The sequence below is a fragment of the Protomyctophum parallelum genome (assembly GCF_964188405.1).
Source record: "Protomyctophum parallelum genome assembly, chromosome: 17".
Classification (NCBI taxonomy): domain Eukaryota; kingdom Metazoa; phylum Chordata; class Actinopteri; order Myctophiformes; family Myctophidae; genus Protomyctophum; species Protomyctophum parallelum.
This window is the reverse complement of record NC_139719.1, coordinates 18,084,594-18,105,295: the sequence shown is the minus strand read 5'-3', so window position 1 is coordinate 18,105,295 and position 20,702 is coordinate 18,084,594. Positions and strand designations below refer to the sequence as shown.

General features: G+C 41.2%; 1 protein-coding gene across 2 annotated transcripts; it reads right to left on the bottom strand.

Annotated features, from left to right (window-relative positions):
• Positions 1-9,423: 9,423 nt before the first annotated feature.
• Positions 9,424-20,163, bottom strand: LOC310875061 (uncharacterized protein). 2 transcript variants are annotated; one of them, XM_083788105.1, is made up of 16 exons: positions 19,910-20,163; positions 17,465-18,485; positions 16,643-17,023; positions 15,983-16,155; positions 15,527-15,732; positions 14,728-14,995; positions 14,455-14,544; positions 14,203-14,361; positions 13,807-13,953; positions 13,276-13,512; positions 12,704-12,853; positions 12,344-12,590; positions 11,622-11,906; positions 10,800-11,027; positions 10,576-10,707; positions 9,424-10,028 (listed from the first exon to the last, which is right to left on the bottom strand). In XM_083788105.1, exons 1-16 carry the CDS (start codon positions 20,033-20,035, stop codon positions 9,679-9,681), a joined length of 4,200 nt encoding a protein of 1,399 aa, XP_083644231.1. In that variant the 5' UTR covers positions 20,036-20,163; the 3' UTR covers positions 9,424-9,678. The 2 variants fall into 2 exon arrangements, with proteins under 2 accessions (XP_083644231.1, XP_083644232.1); XM_083788106.1 differs by lacking the exon at positions 17,465-18,485.
• Positions 20,164-20,702: the final 539 nt, after the last annotated feature.

The following is a 20,702-nucleotide window of genomic DNA, read 5'->3' as shown; positions in this document are numbered from 1 at the left end:
ACCTAGAAGAACTTGAAACTGCAATGGGAAAGTTGAAACCCGGAAAAGCAGCAGGGATTGATGACCTACTGGCAGAAATGTTACAGCACCTGGGACCCAACGCAAAGACCTGGCTTGTGGGGATGCTGAACACATGCATAGCACAGAAAACCATCCCTTCTGTCTGGGAAAAGGCCAACGTGGTTGCAATCCCTAAACCTGGCATAGACCCATTATCCACAAAGAGCTACCGACCCATTTCCCTCTGCATCACCTACAAGGCTATATGAGAAGCTGCTACTCCAACGCCTTGTTGCCACTCATAGATACCAAGCTGACTAAAGACCAAGCTGGTTTCCGTCCCAGCCGCTCCTGTGCTGGACAGAGCTCAACCTCACCCAACACATTGAGGATGGGTTTGAGGGGAAACAAATAACTGGAGCAGCATTCAGAGATCTCTCTGCTGCCTACGACACTGTCCAACACCGCACAATGGTCAGGAAAAGCCTCCTCAACAACAGGCGCTTCTATGTTCAGTTAAATGACCAGAGGAGTAAATGGAAAGCCGAAAAGAACGGCCTCCCACAAGGTAGCGCGCTCGCCCCCCTCCTTTTCAATATCTAAACAAACGACCAGCCACTTGAAACCCAACCCATCAAAAACCCAACTATGCAGCTTCCACCTGAGGAACCGAGACGCAAAAAAAGAACTGAGCATCACAAACTCTCAAACCATACCCACCCCATGTAACTTGGAGTTACACTGGACAGTTTAACGTCATGCCCAGGACGAAAAGTTATAGAGAACACCAACATGACAAACCCTACACTTAAACCCTCTATATTTAATAAAAAACAATTCTGGACAGGAATCCTGTATTGCAGGGGTGCCCAAAAGGTACATCGTGATCTACCAGTAATCACAAAGGCTGTGCAGGTAGACCATATGGCATGCCCCTGTATATAATCTATCACTTGAATTAAGGTGACTTGACACCAGCTCAAATGTTGCACACAAACATCAGTAGCAAAAGTACAAAGTTATTGTGACAGTAATAATTGCTATAGTGTGTGTTCAGTAACAGGAATATTCCTGTCTCTCCAGCTCTTTAATAAATAGAAAAGGGATTAATCAGGAGTTGTAGTAGCCACAGGATAATCTAAGCGGTGGATATTGCTCTTGTCTTCATGTCTTTATGTATGTAAATTGTCTTGTTGTTTGTGTCAAATGCGTGTATATGTGTTCTGCATATACTTGGCTGCTGTGTTGCAAGATAATGGGAGTTACTGATACCATGGGAGTGAATGGGAGTGAAAGGGAGGTACTGTTACTATGGGACTGATACTATGGGAGTGCATGGGAGTGGATGGGAGTGAATGGGAGGTATTGTTACTATGGGACTGATACTATTTGAGTGAATGGGAGTGAATGGGAGGTACTGTTACTATGGGACTGATACGATGAGAGTGAATGGGACTGAATGGGGTGTACTGTTACTATGTGACTGAATGGGAGTGAATAAAAGTGAATGGGAGTGAATGGGACTGAATGAGAGGTACCGTTACTATGGGACTGTCACTCCCATTCAGAGTGAAAGGGAGTGAATGGGAGGTACTGTTACTATGGGACTGTGTTTAACAAAAAACTGGAGAGACCGGGAGACCTCTGTTACTGAACAAACACTATAGCAATGATTTTGTCACAATATAGAGCTATTTAACACTGTTACTGAACACACACTATAGCAATGATTACTGTCACACTATAGAGCTATTTAACACTGTTACTGAACACACACTATAGCAATGATTACTGTCACACTATAGAGCTATTTAACACTGTTACTGAACACACACTATAGCAATGATTACTGTCACACTATAGAGCTATTTAACACTGTTACTGAACACACACTATAGCAATGATTACTGTCACACTATAGAGCTATTTAACACTGTTACTGAACACACACTATAGCAATGATTACTGTCACACTATAGAGCTATTTAACACTGTTACTGAACACACACTCTATAGCAATGATTACTGTCACAATACAGAGCAATTTAATTTAGGTAACCAAATTGACCCCAATAGTAGATCTTTACACTCTCAATAGTTCAATTGTTGTTAAGCATCTGCTTAATTTCCAAAAAACTACACAATTAGAGAATGTAGAAGATTGCTACTTTTGATCCTTGGATTTTATAATGCTGATTGTAGCATAGCGATAGTGGTTAGTGACTGAGCTTTGTTAACATGAGTGCCCGGGATCGTTTCCCACCAATTTCAAAGAATGTTTGTTGCTTCGTGCCAATTTTCACAGAATGTTTGTCCTTTTACCTACCAGACAATACTCTTCTCACCTCTAGTCGATTATTTATTCAGCGTTTGAGCCACGGACCAACATTTGAGGCCATCTAGTCTCTCAGACCCATTTGAGCCACTGACCACCATTGTGAGAGTCTATTAATGTGAAATGGTGGTCCGTGGCTCAAACATGTTATCACTTTTGAAGTTACTTGTTGTGTTTAGATATGTAAATACTACTCTTTAAAGCCGTGTTTCGGTAGGGTACTGTCGACGGTTAGTAAACATTGAGGCCGGGCATAGTTGTTTATAAACCTTCGACACTAACCATTCGGCTACTGAAACACTGTTTTACAGTTTCGTACAAACATCATATATAAACATCATAACAAGTAACTTCAAGTGATAGACGTTTGAACACACAAACAACAACAGCGTTAAGTATTAAATAACATTTATCACTTACTTGCTCCGAAGACCGATGGTGACGTGGCACTTCCAAACAAACACTGACCAAACCTACCTCCACGCGTCTCTTCCGTATTTGAGGGCGGCGGCACTTCCTTCCGGTGTGAGGCCACGCCCGCGAGATTTAACCGCGAATCTATTGTAGGCATATTGTAGTCATATTGCCCCTACGTTACATCCGGGTCCCTTGGTCCCATCCGCTTCTAATGCAAAATAGCTACATATGAACGCGTGAATCTTTTTTTTTTTTTACAATAACGTTATTTGTCAGAAAGGAAGCCATTGAGGGTTAAAATGGGTCTTAATGCTTCCAACTCATATAACTGTCACCAACAACACTTTTAATGATATTACATGAAGCAGACAGCCCTGTGATGAAACCTTTAGCATTACACTGTGGTTAATACGTTTTTATTCACAATGGAATGTTATTGTACTCTTAATATATCATGGTGTAGCACAGCACAGTAGATTCATATTTCAATCGATCTGGGATGTTAAAATTGTGCAAAACTCTGTTCAATGAATGGCCTCTTCTGCTACATTAAAATTACTAAACATTAAACGTTACTTATACCTGTTATTGAGACTCCTATAGAGCATGTTGACATGGATAGCTTGGTTAGTAGTATCTCTGTTAGTTAATGCAGTTTGATTGATTCAATTAATAGCCTATTTTATTAGACAAAAATGTAGAACAGTAGTGTCATAGAGTGGAAAATGCCATTTGGTTTAATGTCACAGAATGCAGTGCCACGTAGAGCAGCATGATAAATGGTTAACTTTATAGTGTGTTCAAAAATGGCAGATCTGCAAGTTCAGTGTCTTGAATGAGATGTGCTGTGCAGTTTGCATATCTGCTATTGTCCAGCATAGGACCGTTGCACAGTGAAGTATAGACAAGGCTTTAGGATTTATAAGTCGTTTTTAGAATATAATAGAATATTCACTCCAGTGAATAGCATTTATCCATTTAGATAACTTTTTGATGTTATTTAATTACTTATTTTTACACAGAAACATAATGTGTGTCTTTACAATAACTGTAATGTAATAATAATACTAATAATGTAATGTAATAATTATTAATTAAATAACCTTATTTTATTCTGAAGGCAACCGGATGTCTTAAATTAGCTAGCTCTCAGACAGGAAGTTCTAAATTAGCTCAAAAGACGGAGCCCTGTTAGACCATGCGTCGCTTCTTCTTCTTCTCTGAGTTTTATGGCGGATCGCAACCAACATAAAGGTGCATACGCCACCTACTGTACAAGAGTATGTAACATCATGTCAATTTCCTATTGCTATTTATATCCTACTACTCAGGTTTGTACAGTATATAAAAATGTAAACAGTGCCTTCCTCACCATAGCTACACCCTTTCCCTCTGTTCCAAGGATCCCTGACAAATCCCATTCCCGTCCTGCATCATTTACTTTGTCCTTCAGTTGTGCTCTTTCCTATATATCTATCACAGTTCATTAAAACATGCTCAACATTCTGTTTTGATTGATTGATTGATTGAAATATTTATTAACAGTTTGTAGAATTTACAGTACATTTTAAGCACAAACTCAATACAAAGACTGTCAACTGTGAGTGGACGACCCAATTAAGCATTACACTTGTTTACAACAGGGTCCACATTGTTCAATTCATCAAAACATTTAAAGACATACAAACATTTAGAGACATACAAATAGACATTTCTATGTAGCTAAATTCATCATATGGGAAGCAAAAAAGGGAAAAGATACAATATACAGTGAGGGAAAATGGGGTGGGGGGGGTGGGGGGGATTCAGATTTTACAGAGGCCAGTTTCGAATTGCAGCCATCCGTAGGTGCCCTTTGAGAGCGGTTTTGAAGGAGTCAAGGGATTCACATGTCTTAATGACTGTTGGTAGGGCGTTCCACATTTTGGTGGCATAGGAGCGAAAAGAATTTAGTCCCTTGTTTGTGCCGAATCTGGGTTGTACATGGTTTGTTGCACTCCCACTGGTGTTGTGGGTGTGGACTTCGTTTACATTAAGGAAGTATTTAGACAGGTACATGGGTATCTTGGTGGTGTATCGAATCTTGTGGACCAGACCCATTGCAAGATGCTGTACTCTGTCGACGACCCTAAGCCATCCCAGCCTGTCAAAGTGGGCAGGGGTGAGGTGGGTTCGGGGGGTGAGGCCAAGTAGGAGCCTGACCAGTTTGTTTTGGGAGGTCTGGAGCCTTGTTTTAAGGGCCTTTGAGGTGCTGTGGTACCAAGAGGTGGATGCATAGTCAAAGAAACCTTGTACGAGGGCTCCTGTTAAGGTCTTCAAGGTGTTTTTGCTGACCAGTGAGGAGATCCTGTAAAGGAATCTTGTTCTTTGATTGACTTTTTTGATTACGTTGGTGGCCATCTTATCACCGGAAAGATTGGCCTCCAGGATGGAACCTAGGTAGGTAATTTGATCTTTTCGTGTGATAATATTGTCACCCACTCTAACCAAGAAGCCATCTGCCTTGCTGAGATTACTATTTGATCCGAAGAGGATGGATTCAGTTTTTCCCAGGTGTAAGGATAGTTTGTTATCAGCGAGCCAGGTGCAGATTCTACCGAGTTCAGAGCTGAGGGTCTTTTCAACCTGCAGTTTGTTCCTGTCCGAGACCAGCAGTGCTGAGTCATCTGCGAACAGGAACAAGTTGCAGTCACAAGCTGAAGTCATGTCATTAACATATATTAGGAACAGTAAAGGCCCTAGTATGCTTCCTTGTGGGACGCCACAGCTCACTGGGAGGGGAGGGGACAGTGTTCCGTTCACCTCCACCATCTGTTCTCTCCCCTCCAGGTAGGATTGCATCCAGCTCACTGATGTGCTATCAAAACCAATAGCTTTAAGCTTGTTAACCAGTATGGAGTGGTTCACGGTGTCAAAAGCCTTTTGGAGGTCCAGCATGACCATGCCGCAGTATTTTCCAGCGTCCACCTCGTGTTTGATGTGGTCGCTTTCCCCACAACTTTCCCCACAACTTCCACATTTATTGCTTTCTGCCTTTACCCATGGTAAAAAAGGGTGCTGTTTAACCCTGGGTGGCCCACCCTTAGCCTTGTAATGAATTTCTCTTCACTTCTATTCTTTTCATTAGTGGTTACTGTTTTTTGTACCTTAATACCCTCGTCCTTTCGGGTCTTCGTCCCACCTTCTCTGCCAGATTTCCATCCCTTTCTTTTTGACCATTGCTTTCCCTTCACCCTTTCCTAATAGCACTCGTAGTGCTACCTCCTGCTGGGTTGCCCTTTTGGCAAGCTTGTCCGCCCTCTCGTTCCCTGCCAGCCCCTTATGTGCTGGCACCCAACAAAACTGGATATCCAGGCCACCTCTGTGTAGTCCTAGTAAATAGGCTACTGGTTAATCTCAATGACTAGGTCCTCTCTCACTGACTTTTCAGACTGTAGGCTCTTCAGCACTGCTAGTGAGTCTGTGCACACCACCACCCGCTCTGGTCTAACCTCCTCCAGGACCTCCACCCATTGTAACCCAGTGATGATTGCCACCGCCTCTGCTGTGTACACTGATAAGTGCAATAATGGCCAGGTCCACTTTAACCTCTGGTGGGATATCACTCACTGGGGATCATGCGTCGCTTCCATATGACGTCACGTAATAACTGCATTAATAACTTTGCTGTTTGTATTTGTAATGTATTGTAGCCTACTTTTCTCTTTTTTTCTGGACATGATCATATCAAATTTAAAATGTAGACGCTGCCAGATCCAAGAAGCTTGCTACACAAGTTTGTTTGTTGCCGTCTTAGGGAACATGGTTACCCAATACCGCCCCCATCTGGCAGACGCGCGCGCGCACACACACACACACACACACACACACACACACACACACACACACACACACACACACACACACACACACACACACACACACACACACACACACACACACACACACACACACACACACACACACACACACACACACACACACACACACACACACACACACACACACACACACACACACACACACACACACACACACAGTGTCCTAACTGGTGCATTTATATAGAGCCTTTATCCAAGGTGCTTTACATAGATTGTGCATTACATTCACCCATTACTGTAGACCTACTACTGGTCCGAGACATTCTGAATAACGAAAAACAGGCCTATGTTCTGTTTTTATTTTTTACATTTTAGGGTTTAAAATAAAATATGAAATTTTCTTGTTTTCTCAATTTTATTTTTAGTACCCTGACCCCTACTACATATTTTCTACCCGTTTATATAATGTTTTTGCATAGTATTTAAGTAACTTTATAAATTAAATTGTTAGACTGCATGTTTTCACTACTTTTGTGGGACACTCTTATGTGAAAAAATCAAAAAATAAGGCATTTTAGTTTTTTTTTAAACAAATCTTCATAAAAGTCATAACATAGGCCTATACTTCAAAAGTAAGAATTACATTTAAAAAATCCCAAGGTAGAACATAATTTCAAATAATGGAGGACATAGTACTCACATTTCCACTTTTTTATTGGCACACACCAATAAACAAACGCTTACGTGTTTCTGCTACGAGCTTTCATCAGAGCATAGATATTATATATCTGCTGTTGGGAAGAAAACACTTAACTCCAAAATGTAATTTTTTCAGGAAATGAAGAAAACCCTATATTTTGAAAACAAAGCAATATATTGTCAATTACTTTCCATGAGAGGGGGAGAGGTGGTGGATTGAGCTGTTTTAGCAGACAGTTTGAGGGTCCAATGGATTTAAGAGGTTTTGTCCCAAGCGCTTTTTATTACTTTCATTGGTTCAATACATTTCAAAACAACACAGGCGTAAAGGGTGTTCAATAGCACTGATTTATGCAAAAATAACCTAAAAGAAATGGAGTTACCGTAGGTTGTTTCCTCCCAACAGCAACAATATGTTAAATATGATTTGTTAAAGCAATCAGAATAACTTGCTTCACTGAAAAATAGCAACATCACAATGAAAACAAAAATGTATAAATCATGGCATGACACCTGAAGCGGATTTTGTACTTCAGGTTTAAAAACATGGAAGGCTAGTAAGCAACGCAGCTGCAGCTAATAAAATAAGAATAATAAGGTATAAGGTATATGTGAGGTGTAGCCAGTGTGCCAATAAATACCATAAATAGTAGCCAATAGTAGTAGTTATTTTCGATCATTATTTTATACATTGGGCTGCAATAAAAAAAAATGAATCACACACGTGTGAAGTGAAGGGCGCTCTTATCATACATCATCTCATTTCGACCAATCACATCCTATATATCCAGCTTTTAATGTTAAACTATGACGTAAAACTGGCCATTCATTATCAATGGCATTTAATGTTTGTGTTAGGACAAAGTTTGTGTTTACACGCACACTAAAAGCCTGACATAGGCCCTCAAAAAGACCAGATATAGCGTGTCACTTTGTCCCAGGCTATGGACTAATTGGACTTGTAGATTTGCTATTTTTGAACACTTTCAAGCATTTTAACTCAAACATTTGGTCTTTGCTTCTGGGGTTCCAAATACAACATTTTGAGATGGGGGTCAGCGGCCAAATACCTATAATTTTCGGGGACCTTGACATGTGTGTGAGCAGTAAGCGCCACTGATATAGCAATGTGTGTTTTTTTCATAAAACTGTTTAGAAGGTTTAGAAGGCATTTGTAGAATCAGGTCTTAATGGGTTAATTTGATTAGCTGCAGTGTTGCCTACGGCCTACACAACAGTGGTTCCCAAACCTTTTCATGTCAAGGACCCCCAAATTGACACCCATTAGAAAATATATGCCAAGGACCCCCATAAGAGAAGATTTTACGACTCTAGCAGTGGGTTTAATTTCAAGGACCCCCTGGAACTCCCTCAAGGACCCCTGGGGGTCCCCGGACCCCACTTTGGGAACGAATGGCCTACACAACATCACAGTGTACTTATACTTATATGGTCAGCCTTATGCAGCTTGCCATGTTTTTACCCTGCTGTAATTCAGCCTGACCCAGAAAACAAACTACAAAGTAAGCTCCATGTTTTTACCCTGCTGTAGTTCAGCCTGACCCAGAGAACAAACTACAAAGTAAGCTTAATAATCACAAAATACTAGAACATACCGGTAGGCTAACTGCATAATTGTCAGCCTTCTGATTGGTCGCTGACTGACCAACCACAGCCTCCTTCTTTATGCCCAAGTATACGGCGCCAAATATGTTCATTTTTTACCCATACCAAGTTCAATATAATTATTGAATACTATAAATATACGAGACAACTGGAAAAAAAAAGGAGAAAAAAAGGATTAACTCATTCAGGACGGGAAACCCTTTTGGTGTTTCAAGCATTATGTTATACTTTAGCTAGTATGTTTAGTAGCTTGAAATGTTTGAGAATGACTGACATAGAAAGGTTTTTCAGAAAACTGTCATGATTTAGAAGACATTTGTAGTCTAAAGGCTCATACATAGTCTGGATTTACGGTGGTGGGGTGACCACCGAACTACAACATGACGTCACGAGCCGCGGTGAAGAGCAAACCACCGCCACCGCTCCAGCCCTTCTCTCTGTTTTTACTCACCACCGCTCAACGTTATTTCAGCTCCGGTGGTCAGCTCACCACCGAAAATCCAGACTATGAATAGGCCTTCAGTCCTTAATGGACTAAAATGGTACTGGATAGAAAGAGGATTGTTTTGTCAAACCAAGCAACTGGTCCATTGTGTAAATGTGGTCAAGCAGGCATCCTTGCAGGAGAGATCACACAAGTCTGATTGATCAATAGTTAAAAAAAAAAAAGGTACAGACAAGTTGCTCATGTAGCAATAAAATAAACATGGGACGGCGCCACTGTTCCCAACCCTAAATGTAATGTGACCTGTGTGGCAGCGACTCACATATTTACATCCGTCACTGATGTTGGTCCATGTCCTGAGCCAGCTTCCTCATCGTGTTCCCCATCCTCCTGGGGGCTTTGACTTTCTGCTGGTAGGCGAACTTCTCAAAGCCCTGGTGTGCTCTCCCAGGAATGTACCTGAAGAGGTGGTCCTTCTTATACTCTGCCACAAACTGAGCAACGTCAGCTCGTCTACTCTTCTTGTGGATGTGCGACGGGGCCAGGGACGTGGGCAGGCCGCTGCAGTTTCCTGCTCCCACCGCGACGAGAAGCCGATCCGCAGCACTTCCTAGTGCTCCTACCATCATCCCACAGAGCTCCATCCTTTCGTTGGTGTAGTGGTCGCTCACACGTCCCAAGGATTCTACAGAATGCAGAATTAGAGCTCAGTATGTCACATCAGGTTGTATTCTACTTGTATTTCACAAACCATTGCAAATACAATGTTTCCATATGATTGACTATTGTGTTAACAAAAACCTCAGATGGGAGGGCTTCAGCGCATGGCTGTGTCAGAACAATTGCCTACTGCCTATATAGTGCACTTTACAGTGATTAAGCAATTTTTAAGTAGCGTCTGAATGTATCGTGATCATTAATATTAAACCCTATATAGTGGACTAATTTGAGCCCCCAATGCACCGTGGATGTACGGTACAGACAATGGTCACTAACTCAAAATGTTTTTTTTCTTCTTACTTTGTAATCGATGTGTTCATTTGACCCACTATATAGCGAGAAGCGTATGGGTGACTGAATTCGGACACAACCAATGTCTTGGTAAAAAGGGGGTTTGTTTCATAATGCAAAGCCCAGATTAGAAGATGAGAAGTAGATGTCAAATTTGTCACTCAACAAATTACAACTGTAAAATTGTATAGCAAATTTAAGTTCAGTAGTAAGTAACATACCTTTGAATTCGATATTCATGAACTCATTAACTAAGTCTAAGCTGATGTTGCCTCCAGGTTTTCCTTCAAGGTTTGCCACACGGTTCCACTTCAGGTCTTGTCTAATGTGCTCTGGGTAGAATCCTTCAATCCCTATTCAGACAAGATGCACTTGATTAATGACATTGATATTACAGTGACAGAATGCCCATAGCGACACATTACATTTTCACTACGAGTCCTACCGGTGAGCAATCGATGGCAGGTGGTGAAATCCTTCAGGTGGTTTCTAGCCCAGAACAGAACCATGTCCATTTTCCAGAAGTCTGTCATGGCTTCTCCATCACCCTCTCTGATAGCATCTCGTCTTGTCATGTTGTAAAGCCCCTCCCACACAAGAGCCTTCGTGTAGTTGAGCACATGGTCGTCTGCATCGGACGCAATGAAGCACATCTCTGAGCAGTACCATGTAGCTGTAATGGGGAAAGAAACGGTATCTGTATTTGTTAAGCATGAATTTCAAATGAACTCAGGAATATACCTTCGCTGTCGGGCAGAAACCTTGCATCTCAATATTTCAACGTTTTATGTTTTCAACACACAGGTAACGATTTTTGACATGCAAGGTTTCTGGCCATTAGAGACTACATATTTGTTATTTAACTGATTAGCAGATCTGTAGTGAAGTCAATTAACCACAAGTCCAACTTAAGTCTCCAGAACTCAAGTCCAATCACTCAATCACCAGTCCAAACTCTTTAGTAGCTGAATAGTGTGGAAATATATCATGTGACTCTTAATTCACACTTTGTCCCCTCTACTGGTGATCATTATCAGATCATTTACTTCATGTAATTTTAGTTTTAGTCTATTTTTAGTACACAATAGCTTAATCTTTTACAAGCATTTTGCATTACTTTTTAATTCACAAAGGTCAAAGTTTAAGTCATACAACCTTGAGGTCTGAAGTTACAGATGGTCAGAGTCAAAATCAAGTTTAATACAAGTCTCAGAGTCTAGGCGGTCAACACAGCAGGACATTGGAAATGACAAGTATTTTCTCTTACACTCCTCAGAGTCAGCATTGCCCTGTTCTGACAGACTCAGACAGTCCTTGTGGTACCACTCATGTCTTCTGCACTGGTCCATGAGTGCACACTGTACCATCTGTCCCCCTCGTTGCTCTTTACAGTAACAGTATATGTAGGTGCCGTCTCGTTGACACTCTGAGCTGCAGAACCAATCCTGAGTGACGCTCGGATCGGTTGTCTTCATCCGCACGCAACCTTCATGGAACCACACGGCTTCACAGAGGTTGCTGCTGCACTGCACTAATGGTTCACCTGGTTTTTCTAAAATAACGTAGACACAGATTAAATTTGGACATAAAAAACACTCAACTATCTGACATATAAGGCAAGTGTATTAGTATAATAGCACTTTACATTCACAAAGGTAGTTCAAGATATTACACTGTATATGACGCGTAAAAGAATGGCAACTAAAAAACACGGTGAAGAAGCCTTCTGCTTCTACAGGCCGACTGCTGTTTCACTTAATAAGAAGGGTTTATTTAATATACTGTAAGTCTGTAGCATCTGAAGCATCTAACTTACATTAAACATTTTACAGGTGGCTTAGTGGCGAGATTTCATGATTGATCGGATGGCCTCTATGACAATGGGAGACTTGGCCCTATACGCCATGTTCAGACCAAAAAAAACCTTTGCGCGGCTGAGACAAGCAGCCAGTTGTATAAATAACTTAAAGCATGCTCTCATTTGTCTACCTTGTCCACAGAAACAGGAATCATTCTTCTTTACTTCAGAGAGACTTGCAGTGGCAGCAGCAGCTTTTATGTCTTCTTGAGATGGTGGCATCCACACCAAGTCCACCAGTCTGTGTGCGAGTCCACTAAGCCACTCCATTTGGGCGTTACCCTTACGATCTGTGGGGAAGTCTGACGGCTGCTGATCAACAGTGTCAAGGTTGCACTCGGTAGCAGCGTATAAAGTGATGTAAGCGGACGTCACGAACTTTGTAGGAAACAAATAAACAAAAAACATTTGTGTATTGGAGAACATGCATTGAAAATTATATGCATTTGAGGAAAGCTAAAGCAATGCAATGCATATTTTCGGAATATTACCGTGATGAAATCCACATCCCAGACACGTTGTAGTGTTTCCTTGCACTTTCCTTCAATACACTGGCCTCTCACTGCAAACACTGATTTGAGCTGGGACAGAGATCCTCGAGCCTCCAGACTCTTCTCACTCAACAACATTTCCATGATGTCCTGTGGTTCAAGAGATGATAAATATAATTGCCAAAACTAGACAACCTTTCTTTTGTACCAAGATATTTTTTACACTATTCTTTTATTCAAATGAATCTGTTAAAACAATTAATCCTTGACACTGATTTGATTTGACACTGATGAGGAGCCCCCACTGGGAGGATGTAGCACCTGACAGGCACCGCCAAAGCAGCCACTAGCACATCTACAAGCTTCACCCTCAATGTGGAATTTGTATAAAGTCTTGGCCTAGCGGGATGCACCGTGGATTCGAACCCCTAGACTCCATGGTTGGTGGTGCACAGGTATACTTCACCCCTACACCGACTGCAGGCCCTCATTATTAGAAAAATTAAGCGACAGAAAATGTATTCTTCATTCATACAGATATAGCCTACAACTCAAGCGCTTAAGTTTGTCACCTGGTAACACAGCGATTCCTTGGGATATTCTGGCGGCGCGTCCACAAGCCCTTCAAATCTCTGTCGAGCCGTTGGTTGACTGGGCTCCTCCGTCGCGTCGACGTTGAGGCCGTCTGAACAGCACAGCACTTGGTGGGGTTTCTCATTCAACGTTGGAACATATTCAATAAGGCTGCCCATTATCTCACTATCTCCTTCTGTTGTGCTCGAGTCCACAGGGACTGCCCCAAGATTGACCTGTAAAAAGTAAACGCCCATTAGAGAAATGTTCATAGTTCTTATGGGGGAATTTCACTATCTTTAGCCCTGCTAGTGTAAAGAAGGCCCAGTCTGTCAGCTGGGTGCCATCAGTACATCCTTATGTTCCCCCGGGTTCTAGGGCTTGTAAGCGGGGAATGTAGAACCCAGGAAACATGGATCCACCGTCCCACACAACATACGGCATCAAAAGAAATACAGGCAGGATTTCCATGGGACTTGTGTACTGTGTTAGTATTGTGAGTGATTGTACATCTGTACGTGCCGACTTACAACATTGCTCTTCTTGTCCATCTGCTTGGAGTACTTATGGGGAATGTGCCATACAACCTTGCTTCTCAATCCTTCCAGGGCTGTGAGGTTGTCAACAATTATGCGCATCACAATTGTCTTCATGCGCTGTCGCAGTGCCTCAAATGTCTAACATAAAAGAATAAAAATGAAATATCATTTATGATCATGACAGCAAGCTGGTGGTCATGTGCATGTTTTCTTTAACCCATTTTGGGGCGGGAACCCCTTTTGGTGTTAGCATCATGTTATGCTTGTAGGTCTGCTATTTTTGAAAAATCGAAGAACGACTGACATAGAAACATAGCTTTTTCAGAAAACTGTCATTTTCAGTTTTAGAATCTGATCTCAGGTCAGAATGGGTTAAAGGATGTGTACCTGTTTAGATGGCAGGATGCTGTCTGGTGACACCTCGACTGCTTTTTTCGGAGGCCCCTTTAGATTGCTGAAAGGTATGCGGTTTCTATGGGCAAAGCGAAATGACCAAATCGTAGGCTTGTTTCCTCCCAGACGTTCATGCTTGGCATGGGATGTGATCTGTTATGGGAAGACATGAGGTTTGATTACTAGGGAAGAATTCATTCAACAAAATGGTAATGAACCAATATGACGTAGAAGTTAAAGTAATACCCTGATTCGGTCCCAGGTGAGAGAAAATGCTGGAACTCGATTGGCTCGATTGTTGTGTGCCAACGTCTTCCTTGGTAACATTAGTTGTTCCTAAACATAATGAATGGACAGGGGTTTAATTTTAACAATTGTTCATTTTTTTATCACACCATCAAGCCAGCCACACACACACAGTTTTATATGGTTACGACTTTCTATTTCTTCACCATTTACTATATGCATATGTTTTTATATCGTTTTACTTTTATGGTCGTATTGCTCCCCTATACTCACCTCTACCTGTCCTTTCCACAGCTTAACCTCTTTATCGTGGTCATCTTGAAGTCTGACTATGTTTTGCCTGGAAACGTTTATTCCCTGGGAGACTCCAAGGCTATTCATGATCTTGAACACCTTTTGTGAACAACCTTCCCTCCACATCTCAACACCAATGACAGACTGGACAAATGTATTTTTGCAGCTCCTGGTGAACAGAGCGATGGACATGGCAATTCCAATCCTCTTATCCAGCAGCTGTTGAGCTTCCTCTTCAGTCATCGCCCTATACACATCAAAAGTCATAGTTAGCTTCATGTTGCTTTTATAAAGTAATACCTGGTGATGATTAGAAAGACATCAACCTCAAAAGTTAGTGCTATGTTCTTTTAAACAGTACTGACATGATTATTAGAATGTTTTTCTTACAGTGGAAGTGAAATACGCTTGCTTTTTAACATGATACAATAATAATGTATAGGAAACTTGTTTTGGGCGGAACCCCTTTGTGTTTTAAACATTATGTTATAATTTAGCTATTGAAAAATAGCAGATCTACAAGCTAGAACTTGTAGGTCTGCTATTTTTGAAAGATCGTTCAAATGCGACTCAAATCTTTCAGAAAATTGTCATAATTTAGAAAACATTGTTTTGAAATTTCGACGTCAGGCCTGAATGGGTTAACCTAAAAAAATGAAACTGCCAGGTCAAAACGGTGTTAAGTTTGTAAATAATAAAGTTGTAGCGTCTTAAAAGCAATTTTTAGAAAATATACAAATCTAAAAAAAATCTTAATTTCGTTAAGAGGGTTACACACCTCTGTACTTCTTCTTTACGATTTTGAACTACATATTGTCCAGTCATTTTATTTGCCTGTGGGAACATCGATCGCAGGCACTTAAGAGTGAGAGGTGCCTTTTCCTCGACCCACGCATTTGTCTCCTTCCAAGAAAACGAGGACAGGTTTTCAGGTGTGGGTTGCTTCCTGAAAGGTCCCTCCATATCTCCGGACAACTTAACGCGCTGTAAACAATATATAGATTAAAAGAAACATCAGGCGTTGACACTAAGGTCTCAGAGGCATTTGCCCGTCAGGCAAGTTCTACTTGCCCAAAGGTCATGCCCTCTTGCCCTAAAAGTAAATCGTACTTGTACATTATAAAATGATAGGTAGAAATTGAATTATCATTCAATTTAACATGACAATAATTTGTTCAATGCCAAAATAATTGATCAATCGTCAACTTAAATGTCATGGTTGTGACAACACTACCTCTTTGCGTATGATTTCTTGGCACACTTTGTTGAAAGCTCTGACAGCAGTTGGCACATACAGCAGACGTCTAAATGCAGCAAGATATTGTCGATTTCTTAAGTAGTTAACCGCTTTGCTGAGGTTCGTCCCCACCTTCTTGGGCGCTGGAGATGGACCATCTGATGTGGACACTGGACAGACAACATGCATAGCATGAAACACATTCTGGGCGGGAACCCATTTTGGTGTTAGCATCATGTCGTGCTTTAGCTATTGAAAAATAGCAGATCTACAAGCTCATAGCGCGCCACTCGCTATTTTTGAAAAATCGAAGAGCGACTGACATAGAAGACATTTTTAGAATCTGATCTCAGGTCAGAATGGGTTAAGACCTGAGACTGGTTGTGTCAAGGATCCTCAAAATTATCTATTTGGACGTGGACGCCCATCTCCAAGTATTTTGTTCCAGGCCAGGGACAAAGAAGCAAAGATTTGAGTTAAAAATGTTAAAAATTGCAGGTGTAAAAGCTCAATATCTGCTATTTTTGAATAGTCAAAGTATAAAATAATGTTTAAAGTAGTGTGTGTGCGCACGCACGCACGCACACGCACACGCACACACACACACACACACACACACACACACACACAGTTATTTATTTAAATAATAATAACAACCTGAGTTCATGTTTGTAGAGTCCTGATCCACCCGAATTTTTTTGCAAGGCAGGGGGTATTTTTTCACAGAGAAACCGGTCCAGGTGCGCATATTTTTGTGTTTTAGTCTTCTTGTTTTGGTATTTATCCACTTCTCGCACGGATCTCTACATATAAACTCCTCCGGCGAAAGATGGGGCAACAATACTTGCGCAGACTTCAAATCAAGCAGTCTAGATATTCTTATTCTCCTGAAGCTGTCCCTCAGTCCCTCTTTATGGATTTCTCTTTTGCAGTGACTGCAATGTCTAACAATCTTAGAAGCGGAACCCTCCGAGTTCTGTTTGGACGCAGACGGCATGTCCTTCTTGGGCGCTGGAGATGGACCATCTGATGTGGACACTGGACAGGACAGACAACATCAATAGCATTAGCTCATTAAGATGTGAGGCCGGTTTAAAAAAAAAAGTATTCTAACCGTTTTCTGAAAAGTTGTGCAAACAGATTTGCACAAATGTTCAAGATTTTTTTTTGCAGATCTACAGACTACATGAGCTTATATATCTGTCATTTTTGAATAGCCAGGTCAAAGTATACAAAATAAAAATAAAGGTTAAAGTGGTTAAAATAATTATGATACATTAACTACTTTTGTTGGGGACAAATTCCAAATGCAGTTTCGTGCTGGAATTATTTGGTTTATAATTTATATCAATGATCATGTGACTAATCTAAATAATAATAACTCCAGTCCAGGATTCATGTAGTTAAGACTGACCCAAAAAGCACAAATCAATCACTATAAATATATAGTTCTTTATAATAATAATAATAATAATTAACCTGAGTTTGTGTTTGTAGAGTCATGATCAGTAGAAAAACCAGTCCAGGTGCGCTTTGTTTTGCATTTACCCAATGGCTTTGTTTTTGTCTTTAGCCACTTTTCGCACGGATCTCTACATATATACTCCTCTGGTGAGAGATGGGGCAACAGTACTTGCGCCGTTTTCAAATCAACCAGATTAATTATTCTCAATCTATCACAACTCAATTTCCCTGAATGTTTGAGTTGTCTTTTGCAGAGACCGCAGCGTCGCACAGCCTCATAACCGGACCCCTCAGCGCTCTGTTCAGGCGTAGATTGCATGCCATTGGCAGACTTCTTCACGTTCCAATCGATAGGTAGCACAGTAGGCAGCCTGGCACCGACAACATATGGTAGAGAGGCCTTCGTGGTTGGTATAAACGTAGGTGGCACCTTAACAGTCCCTTCCACGTTCATTTTAGAAGTAGATGGTGTCTTGACAGAAGCTCCCATGTTCTGCGTTGGTGGTTTCTTGAGAGAACCTGCCATTCTCAGCATAGAAGCAGATGGTCCAACGGCGGTATCTCTGTTCATGTTCGGTTTACAGGGTTTTGTTACGTTGACAGAGTCTTCGTTCTGTTTAGAAGCAGCTGCAGAAGGTATTGTTTTTGGAATGACAACAACGTAGCGTTCAGGACCCTCCGTGTTCTGTGTAGATGTAGGTGCAGGAGGCAGCGCTGGAACACCACCACCAGGCCCCTTCGTCTTGTCTCGTTTAGATGGAGGTGGTGTACTGTCAGAAGAACCACTCCCAGTCCAAGTGCGCTTTCTGCCGTCAAACTTTGTCTTTGATTTGACCATCTTGACGCACTCCATGCATATGAAGTCCGACGCCGCCTTAAGATGAGGGAACAGTATTTTCGCAGTCTTCGCGTCGACGAGCGATATTATTCTCACTTTGCAAAGTGAGAATTCTGCTTTGCAGTTGCCGCAGCGTTCAGAAGCAGAACGCAAGCCCATCTTCGGCTCAGAAGCAGATGCTGTGCTGTTGCCACAATCCTATAAGATAAGTGATAAGACAAGACAAGACAAGATGGTGAAACTATACAGCTCTGGTTAGGAGGATTACATCTCCTTAGTTAACGCTATGGTACCTTCAACTTCCTGCGCACGCATGAAACGCTGAAGTGCCCGTCGACTGATTCAAAAATAAAAAGAACACTTTCGCTACTCAGCAATACATTGTGGAGTAGAAAGACTACTTTCCCTAGTGGACGGACACACTCTGAGCCCCCTACCACACGTATAAAATACACGGTTGGTCGGGAAAATCTGGTCAATGGAATTTTTTGACAAGATTGACAAGATCTGTAGAGGGCGCAGTGGAGTAACTAAAACATATTTTTTTCGGGAGGGGGGGGGGGGGTACAGTAATACTAATGGACATTATTAAATTAAATTATAAAGTAATTAAACCCCTCTTGTTCTTCTTAAAATTGCTGACGGAGTCAACCATAGTAGACTAGAGTCAAGGCAACACTATCAATGGGTGGAAAATTTGATTGTTATTCTCTGTATGCCCCCAACCAAGCACCACCCACCCCTTTTCATTTTTACCTCCTTTATAATGAATTCCTGTTCTGTTCTTTGGCTATATAGAAGTGTCTATATTTGTACGTCTTTAAATGTTTTGATGAATTGAACAAGGTGGACCCTCTTGTAAACAAGTGTAATTCTTTATGGTGTCGTCCACTCACAGTTAACAGTCTTTGTATTGAGTTTGTGCTTGCGCCGTAGTCTGAAAACCCACCTTTTTAGACTCCATCATGGCCCATAGCACTTACCCTACCCCCCTTAGATAGCATTTCTGTAGACATAGATAGCATCTGATACAGACTTATAGCATGTTATGTAGACGGCACTATAATTGCATTGTATATAGTCATAGCACGCCATAGTACATATGTATAGCATAGTAGTATATATATATAGTTTATATGTATAGTCTCATAATATAGATATTCCACTGTTACTTTCTTAGTTTACGCATGTTTTATGATAAATGCTTTTGTGATGTATTCCCATGCTTTTGTTCTTGATTATTGTAAATCGCTCTGGATTAAGAGCGTCTGCTAAATGCCTAAATTGTAAATTGAAATGTACTGTAAACTGCAAACTGTTAATAAATATTTCAATCAATCAATGCTTTCAAATACGCGACCCTATCGGTTGGGAGGTGTATTGCACACGGATACGTTATAACATTTTGAGAAAATGGCCGGCAATCGGATTAAAAATGCTTTTTATTTAATACGGAAGGCACGGGTGCCAATACCCGCCCAAAATAAATTGTAACATCCGTAGCCGAGGGGTTGAGCACTTTATATTTGAAATCTGAACGTGTATGTAGATGTTAACGTTGTAAATGTAGCACGATGCTCAAAACAGGGTGAAGTTCCGCCATGACCATGGCTAAAGCGTACCATACGTGTAGATGTTAACTTGTCAGAACCCTCCATGTTCTGTTCAGAGGTAGATGCTATCATGTCGTTGGCAGAACCCTCCATGTTCTCTTTAGCAGATGGAATGTTGTCACAATCCTCCTCCATGTTTGGTGATGTTAATATTGACACAGTCTGCACAGTATACGTTTGCAGCTTAATTAGGAGAAATTAAAACCAATGTTTTTCAACAAGACGTTCAACCGCCAAAGCAAAATTGATAGCCTAGCCGCCAACTTTACTTTCCGCCGGGGTCCTGTTAGACCACGCGTCGCTTCCACATGACGTCAGGTAGAAAACAAAACATAAACAAGCCTTAACCCCCTGTGTTGCTATCTCCGTGTTTTTAACTTTTTGCCCCGTAAATTAATGCTTATTTTGTCACACAAATGTCCCCCAAAAAAGTAGCGAAAACAGCCAATAAGCAAGATCGTGACGCGTTGAGTTGTGGGCTTTTATATCGGCTATTTTCACTATTTTATTAAAAAACACTTAAAGGACCACTTCACCACTTTTCAACATAATAGGTCCTCACTAATAATCATGTTAAAATGGCACGATTTTTTCCTACTCAGTCTGTGTCTCATAGGAGGGCTGTGGGCTCAGCTACTGTCGGGCAAAAACCTTGTGTCTCCGTATTTTAACGTTTTTTCGTAAATTAATGCCCTGTTGTCACATGAAAGTGTGGCTAATTTTCACTATTTCATTTCAAAACAAACTTTAAAAAGTAACGGTTTTGGACATACATACGATACAATCTCATTTCCACCAGATC